At 32.1% G+C, this 9,547-nt stretch overlaps 1 protein-coding gene across 1 annotated transcript; it reads left to right on the forward strand.

Moving 5' to 3' along the window:
• Positions 1–1,446: 1,446 nt before the first annotated feature.
• Positions 1,447–4,464, forward strand: LOC134684577 (uncharacterized). Its single transcript, XM_063543872.1, has 3 exons — positions 1,447–1,471; positions 2,067–2,292; positions 4,265–4,464. Exons 1-3 carry the CDS (start codon positions 1,447–1,449, stop codon positions 4,458–4,460), a joined length of 447 nt encoding a protein of 148 aa, XP_063399942.1. The 3' UTR covers positions 4,461–4,464.
• Positions 4,465–9,547: the final 5,083 nt, after the last annotated feature.

Genomic DNA, 9,547 nt, shown 5'->3' on the forward strand with positions numbered 1-9,547 from the left:
TTAAAAATTGAATTTTGATATTTTAAATATATGGGTTTTTTTTCTTGATAAATTTATATTCATCGTTTGGTAATCGATTATGTTAAAATAAGATGTTGTTATTGAATTTGCGTGTTTGTATTATGCCAATATAGACATGTAATGTTGGAGAATCTTATTCGCTCTATCCCCTGGTCTCACTTTATTAGGAGTTTTTGTAATTCCTATATTAATTCCATGCTTGTCTTTGGGTTTCAGTGGACATTATTTCGGAATTTTAACATGTTTAATTCTTCCTGGTTCAACTGAGAACATGATAAATCCTAGTTATCAGCATTAGTCTTTTATTATACAGTAGGTTAAATGTTCCATTTTACACCCTTACCCGAACAATGATTGTAGAACGAGAATCGTTACAAATATATATACACATTGACGTCGTGTTAGCAATTACAGACTTATTAGAGCACTAGTTACACCAAGGATTTTTTTAGACGGTATATAATAACTATAACATTGTTTACGTGTAAATATCTATAGCCTTTATACTGAATTAATCCTTTTAAGCTCATCTGCCACAAAGGCCAAATATACTCGTCATAGATACCAGGACTTAATTTTGTATATACGACAGACGCGCGTTTCGTCTACAAAAGACTCATCAGTGACGCTCGAATCCAAAAAAGTTAAAAAGGCCAAATAAAGTACGAAGTCGAACATGCCTCTTCACTTGGCGTTCGTCGTCCGGCTTCCGTCGACGTCCGTTAGCGTCTGTTAGCTTTTACAAAAATCTTCTCCTGTAAAGCTACATGAACACATTCTTCATTGTGGTATCTCGCTTAAAATATATTCCTAATGCTTTGTGTTCAGTTACTATGGTTTGTCAGTTGGTCTTTTACTTTTTAGCCAGTTTATTTTCGACTTACGAGTTTGAGCGTCCCTCTGGTACATTTCGTCCATCTTTTATAAACAGTACTAGTACTAGAATCAGAATGAATTGATTGCCCTCAAAGGAAAATTGCCATACTCCTTTTTTTGTTTTGTTGTTTGTTAAAACAAAAGAAAATATCGATAGAAATCATAAACAGAAAAAAATGATCAGTAATACAAAATCAACGAAAAACAAGATTTGTGTCATGAATTTTATTCTAATCCGCAGTGTTAGAGAGTTTCGATGGTTCAAAGTGCACATAGACCTAGGTGATCGACGAAAACTCATCACAGCCTCTTTTTTGTATGACTTGTTTGTCTAGTGTAGCGAAAGTATTATTCAAAATCAGAATTAATCATTCAATACTTTTTTCTGAGTTTTTATTCAAAATGAACGAAACTAATGTGTTCGAAGTCGTATTTGATGAATAAAAAAGAACTTAAACGTGCATTAAAAAATTTACAGACAAGTTAAAAAGGCTGGAAGGGACGTCTTTAAAGGCAAATCTACCATTGCCTTAAAAATTCAGGCTGCATATGAACAGGCGGAGAGGTACTGCGGGTAAGTTATTAATATTTGATAAGCAATTAGAAAAATGATATAAGTTTTAAGTGAAATGTATTGATTTGAAATATTGCAGTTCTGTCTTCTAATGACTTGTTTTCTCAATGCAATTACCATGCTCCTTAATTTCATAAGGTGTGTCGGATGCAGACAATTCCATCCCTATATAAAAAATAGATGCGGTAATGTAAATCTAAGTTAAACTCCGAGTCGGCCTTTTCCTGTCATTTTTCAAAACTCAAGGGAGCTTTCAATATTTTTTTAATCGGAGTTATTGAATGCTACAAAAAACTAGTATGACTTATTAGTTGCGCTGACTTGCATAATTTTAAAGAATTTATTGTTTTAAAGGTAATCAGGAACTTAATGGAAGACCGTATCCAAAAATTAAACAAAATACAACAGTAGTTCATTTCCTAAAATTGTAGATACGAAAGTGATGTCAAAGTCGAATTATGGGTCTTTTGTAGATAAAACGCATGTATTTATTACGTTCAGTATTATAAGGCTGGTATTGTTTTTACTTAAAAAAACGACCGAACCTATACTTTAAAGACACGAATTTTCTAAATGTAAAATATTAATAAAAAAGCCATATGTTGTCATTCATCTTTATTTTATTTACTTGCAAGCAAACCTCGTTACACGACAAAATTCCCAGGTTTTGCCTTAAAGGACTTTGATAAAAAGAGTGTGTGTTCCGGCTCATGGGGCATTAGGAAAATTCAAACATATTATCAAGATCCGGATACTAATTGGCATTGCTGGACTCTGAGACCATTTGCAAAGTTAAACTGTCCAACTTACAACTGTAACAGGTGAGTTTGAACCTTTATTTAACCTTTCGAACGGTATCTTTTATTCTCAAATACACTCGCCATAATGAATGAGGTTATGACTATAAAGATTTAAAGAATTGTAAAGTTACACGATGATCACAAAAGTTACAACTAGCATTCATTCATTCGTCATTACCCAGCCTGTTCTGTACCTTCATCTAAGTAAAAGTCGAGTAGCGGATTTACCTAAGGGTAAAAAGAAGAGAAAGAAGCAAAAAGAAGGCATTTCCAACCTATAAAGATCAATTTTGATATAGAACTATGACAATTCAGTTTGAAAAGTCATATCTAGCGTCAAATGATAGCTTATTGTACACTGATTCCAAAAATATATGGTTTATTATACTTATTTTTCTGGATTTACTAGATAGATTGTTTCTTCCGATTTGAAATACGTCACTTCCGGTTTTTATTTGATAGTTTACTTGGTACTGATTCCAAAAATATATTGTTTAATATACTTATAAGTTAAATAAGTACAAAAAATAGCTACTTCCGGTTTACACAAGGTCACTTCCGGTTTGCTTATCCATAGTCAAGTGTCATGCAATGTAATGCAAAAAGTCCCAATGTTTTATCATGAATATTTATTATATAAAACCAAAGGTCAAATATAACATCAATTTTACCTGTGGCCATGAGTTTATTTCTAAGGTCATAAACCAAGGACCTAAAATTCAAAACCAATAATTCAAGGAATAATTGAAGGTCTTTCAACCAAAAACCATGTATTTTAATATGACATTAATAAAATTAGGTTTAGAATGTCATTTCAATCGTCAAACGATAGCTTAGTGTTCGATGATTCCAAATATATATGGTTTCTATACAATATTTTTCAAATAAGGGAGATAAGTTTTTACTTCCGGTTTGAAAATGGTACTTTTGATACTATTTTGATATTTACTTGACACTGATTCTAAAAATATTGGTTCTATATACTTTTATATTAATAAAGTAAAAATACTAGATACTTCTGATTTACACAAGGTTGTTTTTTAAGGTTAAATTGTTTGAAACCTATTGCAAAAAGTCTCATGGCTTTATCATGTATACATCATACATATGAAGTAAAAGCAAAGGTCAAATCTATAATGTCAAATTAGGCTATGACCTAGAGATAAATTTCAAGGTCATTAACCAAGGACCTCAAACCAAAAAACATTAGGTCTTAATTATATTTGGTTAATGAGTTATATCACCATACGTGTATTTTTAAATACAAGAGGGGAGAAAACTCCCTTTTACGTTCAACGTACCTTTGTAATCGAAATTTACGTGTTACGACATGTCTTAACTAATAATTTAGCAAAAATAATTTGTCTATATCTCATATGTTTTTTGGAAATAAGTGAAAATAAGCCAAATTTAAAAATTAGAAAATGACCTTGATCAAATACAAATGTTTTTGGACCAAGGACCTCAAATCAAAAGATCCTAGGTCTCTCTCACTTTTGGTTTACAAGATAAAAATGCATTCCACTTATATCAAATACATAAGGGGAAATAACTCTCATATGGAGTGTTCATATTGCTTCGGTCAAAATAAGAGCAATTTTATAAAATAAATTTGTCGATTTTTTTACGGTTAAGGAGGAGATGAAGTCACAAGGAAAACAGTGTTCGGGGAGATAACTCTTACAAAGAAAAGTATTTGGTTACGCAGTGTTAATTCCAAAGGCGCATATAAACGGTTCAATATCATAGACTTGGTTTGTTTGCCATCGAGATAGCCGTCATTGAGTAACCAAAATGGCATAGAAATCAGCAACTGTGTTATTGACTTATGACTTTGGTAATCATGCCTCTACTTCAGCGGAATAAGTAAACACGCACTTCAATCAACTTTTCGTTCAAATATTTATGGTATATAAACGAATTTCAAATTGTAGTCAATCTATGCTTTTTAAGTTTTGATAACATTTTTTATGTTTTGTTTTTTTGTTTGCAGTGGTTTTTGCCAAGGACTTAAAGACAAAGCAACTTCACCAACGGTTACAAAGTACAGATGTGAAATCTCGGGATTTGTTGACATTCCATTTTATGTATACTGTTACCCACCTAAAGGTGTTGGGTTCGAATTCAAACCCTACAAAATGGTAGTCTCCCGATGTTGTAATTGTTCCAAATTTACATGTTCTAAATAATAAAATGGATTTATCAGTAAATTTCTATCTGTATTTGTATTTTTAATATGAATAAAAATAAAAAGTATATAACATTAATAACACAAAAAAATAGCATTACACAATCAAAAAAGTACATCGTACTTAATGTAAGTAATATCCGATGTCTTGTACAATAGTTTTAAATGTGGTATAAATGCATTGTCAAAAGCTGTGTGGTAGGTGAAGCGATGCCTATCTTCACTTATATGAATGTCCTTCATTCATATAGCTAGAAGAGAACCCATTAACCATCAGGTGAGCGCCACAATTGCCTGTGCACAAGCCGGGGTTCGAACACGGGATATCTGGGACAGTATCCTATATCAAACTCTACTTTTACATTGGCAATCCCATGTAACAAAGATAGCTGCTGTATAATACATGAAGAAAAAACTCATTACAGATACAAGGCTATATAAAAACAAGATTGGGCAGTATTGCCATTGAGACAACTCTTCATCAAAAACCAAATGACGTGGAAATTAACAACTAATATTTAGACCTTTTACAATGAGCAAATCCGTTCCACAAAGTCAGTTATAAAGGGTCAGAACTGAAAAATCTAGAGCAGTAAAAACGAGAAAAACTAAGGTCCTGAGTTATGAACAAAACAAACGAAAATACATATGACAAACATCAACAAATGACATTTGAATTTCATGCTCCTCACTTGGAACTGGAACGTATAGAGTATAGCTGGATTAGAGATGTTTGCAGAGGCCTAGACTGCAATATTCAGTATGTTACACGTCTTACACATAAACCAATAAGAGAGAGAGAGAGAGAGTATGGATATTAGCTTATACCTAGAACGTAGTACCGGGAACAATGATAGCTGAGGTCAAACCTCTCTAAAACGGTGGAAGATTATTTTGAGGAACATGAGAGAAACAGGGGATCGTGGTCAAGTATTACCGAACAATTGTTTTGTTGGACTTTATGATCCATTTCAGTAATTCGCGTTTGTTCACATCAATTACCCCATTATCTTTCACATCCAATGTGCTTGAAACAAATGATGATCAACGATTAGTTGGTTTATATGACAGCAATTTTAGGATTATATGACCAAAAAAGGGGTAAGACAAACCTGCTGTGAGGTTATTAAGTAACCCTTGATTTAACTTCAAATTGAAATCACCAGCAATAACAACTGGCAGATATCTTAATCTAGTAATTTAAAAAAAAATTGAATTAGTTCTTTCAAAAACATGTGTTTGTGTTCTGCCGTGAAGTTATTGTCTGGTTCTCATTCATAACTCTTCGTAGTTTTTTTTTAATATTTACTACACATCTAAGAATTCCATTTTTTGCTCGAAATACAAACATAAAACTGTCAAAAAATAGTTAAAACCATAATTCCCATGAGCTGATATGTTGTATCCAAATACTATATGTTTTGCTATAACCTTGATATGAGAATTCAGAAAAAATCATTTTTGCTAAGATAATGGAATTCTCCCCAAAATCTTTCAAAACTGAACATGTAGCTAAAAATGCTAGTAATGTTCTTCTTCTGACTTACAAAAGGAACATGTTTGATTGTCATATATTTTCCATTTAATAATTAATAATTGTAGGATTTCTTTTTTTAATTGTCTCCCAGTTAAGTGTATTGGGTTTTTTTTCAAACTAGAATACGGAGCAATTGTGGAGATAGCATGATAGCTCTATGACTGTGATTTGTTTTGTTCTTCCCTCGATGGGATTCGAACCCATGCTACTGAGATATCGTGACACCAAATCGCCTGCATTGTAGCCGTCCAACTAGACCACACGACCACCTGGGCTTCATAAAAAGTAAGCTTTCGGTGGCCGGGTATTACCTTTCCACGTCAGTTTTAATCTGGCATCGTACTACAGTACATGCTATATAAATAGTTATCAAAGGTACCAGGATTATAATTTAGTACACCAGACGCGCGTTTCATCTACATAAGACTCATCAGTGACGCTATTATCAAAGTATTTATAAAGCCAAACAATTACAAAGTTGAAGAGCATTGAGGATCCAAAATATAAGGCATTGAGATGTTATTTTTACAGGTCAGATATATAATGTTCGAATGCATTATTACAAAATACAATAATTTTATCGGACATTTGAACCACTCTAAGTTGGTTACCGACTTTGATCTGTTGTGTATGAAGATTTTAATGGATTAGTGTATAATCTAATACTTACAATGGATCCATTTTCTTTGAACACAAGATAACTAATGCTATTAACTTCTGTGCAAGATTGAAATGTTGCAATTGCGACCCTCATCTTGCCGACTTGTTTTCTGTATTAATGTGTTGCTAAATTCATACAGGAACTTCTAAGGAAGAAAGATAAGAAGTTAGTAATATCCTTTAACTTTAATTTTCGCTATATACATTGTAGCTGATGTTCTCAAACTATGATAATTAAAATTTGTGGTGACTATGATGAACGCGTATATCCCATTGAACTGGAGATAAAGGATACAACAGATCTAGAAATTGACAATGAGGGTCGGTTGAAAACAAAACTTTACAACAAAAGAGATAATTTCAGCTTCCCAATTGCAAACTTTCCATTTCTATGTAGCAACATTTCAGCAGCTTCTGCATATGGAGTTGGGGTTTTTGTTTATTTTACTTACTGTTGTTAGCTGTAATACATTTTTAGTCATATTTATTTGCATTTCTACAATTTGTTCAGCTTTTATATTTTTAACGTTAAAGTAATCAAAAATTCGTTATGTTGAAAATACAATACTTTTAAGTTATGCGTTATGGCTTTAATATTTTCACTGCTCTTATAAAATTCCTCATACCTCAGCATAATTTAATAGGGTCGTTAAATTAGTTCAAGTTCCTGCATTTTCACTACGAAAAAACAGACAGGAAGTTGGTGATTGTTTGACGATAAATAAAGGCAACAGTAGTATATCGCTGTTAAAACTTCATAAATCGATTGAGAAAAAACAAATCCGAGATAACTGATTTGTACCTAGATTTCCCCCAAAAATGCCTATCTTAAAGATCCAGCCAAATCTGTGTAAAACGATACGTAATTCTTACCTCAGGAAATGATCACGCAATACTTGTGCTCCAAAAGTTATTAATATATCTTTTCACTCAATTGCGTCTCCGGTATTCGTACTGAAATAAAAAAAAAAAAAAAAAAATATATCGGCTCTTACTCAAATATGGACAATTTTATGTTCAAAGATTCATTCATTCATTTTGACAGCTTTTTAAGCATACAAGTGTTTTACTTTTTCAAACTGGACTAATTCACTACTTTACCCAAAACTTCATGTCCCGAATTTTTGTATCATGTCATTTCATCCCCATACTTAAGGTATTCACGGAAACTATGAGCAGAACATATAAGTAGACGTCCTTACGCACGCTAAAATTATGACACGCATACCCCGTGTCTTGTTATTCATTTAGCAATTCATGTTGTTTACCTTCAGCTGTACTTTCTTTTTGTCTATGTTTGTGTAAGTTGAGCAACTGCTTAAAGGGGCCAACATGAAGGATATATTTTAATGTAAAGAAAGTTTATTCATAAAAAAAAATCATACTTGAAATAAAGAAAATAAATCCTTGCTTGCTTTTTCTTTTGTTTTATCTTTTTCGATGTGTTAAACAATGTTTTAAGTAAGATACAAGCCAATAACAGTCCATTCTGTTATCGGCTTATATCCCTCACTTATTATTTTATGAATAAGGAAGGTCTTTTCATAAAATAATGCTAGTTGTACACTGTCTGTACTAGAGACTCTATTTGTATGACTTTGTACCCGGACCATATTTTATACTTGGTCTTGCAGTAGCTAAGCCTTGATTAAATCATGTAGTTACTTCATTCACAAAGTCATATATGGCAATTGAATTATAAAAATATAATAGATGATGGCAGTATGCTAGATTTAGATATCCCGGATTTTTTAAATGATATGTGGAATATGATTTCTATCAGCAAAATTATAGAAGGGTAAAGGCCAATGAGACATTAACCAAACGATAGAATAATCAATAGGCATCTATAAGACAGGAGTCAGTCTTCAATATTTGTGCTTCACTTTAAACGATATATGTTGCTTTAAATAGTCATAAGTGAACACGAGTGCAGGTGCAGAATTTGGTAGGGTTCGTGTTGCTCAATCTTTCATGTGTGTTATTTTTTCTTCCTTTTTGTCTTTTCTGACATATTTGGTCTGTATTCCTCCTGAATACATTAATCTGAATGTTTTATTTCACATTTGAAATATTTGGCATTCTGTCAGATCCGGTATTAGACTTGATCTTTGTTAAGACTGGAATGAAGCTGTGGCATATAACTGGTTGCATTATGATCCTTGTTGTGTCTTATGAATATAGAAACAAATTATGAATATATTGTCGTAATACTTGCTTATGTCGTTCAGTCTTTAACGGTTAGATGTATCATTGTCAATTATACTACATCTAAAAGAGGTACAAAAGTTACCAAAGGGCCAGTCAAACTCATAAATCGAAAATAAACTGACAACGCTTTGGCTAAAAATGAAAAAGACTATCTATGCGCATTGGTTTATTGTGGCTGTTTACCAAAAACTAGGAATAGTATTAAAGCTACAATCAATTGGTAAAGTTATCCCTTTTCATTTATAACATGATTCTTTTATAGCTGAAGTAACTGTTTCTGCTGTCTTTTAGTTGACAAATTTTCGGTGGTTTTTTTTTAAAAACAACATTAAATCTATGAAAACTGCTACACATCTTTATCGAGTTTATGTTAATTTCAACCTGTTGCTTTTTAAAACTTACATTTGTCATATTGTCATCCGTTTTCTATAATCAATAATGAAAATCAGTTGTTCAACACAATGCGTTATCTCACTAAGATTCGGTTTTACTTAATAATTGCTGTGTGTGTTTGCATTTTATACTTTTATTTTATGTTTGAACTGCACTATGCCAAAAGTAACATGTCTAAACAAAAGAGTTTTAATAACAAAATTCCCGTTTCAACATCTAGGAAGGAAAATGTATTCAGATACAGACATCAGTTTATACAATATATGATACGGAACCATACATATGGT

This window comes from Mytilus trossulus, chromosome 9 (assembly GCF_036588685.1).
Source record: "Mytilus trossulus isolate FHL-02 chromosome 9, PNRI_Mtr1.1.1.hap1, whole genome shotgun sequence".
NCBI classification, from domain to species: domain Eukaryota; kingdom Metazoa; phylum Mollusca; class Bivalvia; order Mytilida; family Mytilidae; genus Mytilus; species Mytilus trossulus.

Excerpts from the sequence above, each read along its gene's own strand:
- LOC134684577 (XM_063543872.1), top strand. The coding sequence starts at position 1,447 with ATGAACAGGCGGAGAGGTACTGCGG. Across the intron at positions 1,472-2,066 it reads CAGGCGGAGAGGTACTGCGG|CCATATGTTGTCATTCATCT; the intron begins GTAAGTTATTAA and ends TTAATAAAAAAG. Across the intron at positions 2,293-4,264 it reads CCAACTTACAACTGTAACAG|TGGTTTTTGCCAAGGACTTA; the intron begins GTGAGTTTGAAC and ends TTTTGTTTGCAG.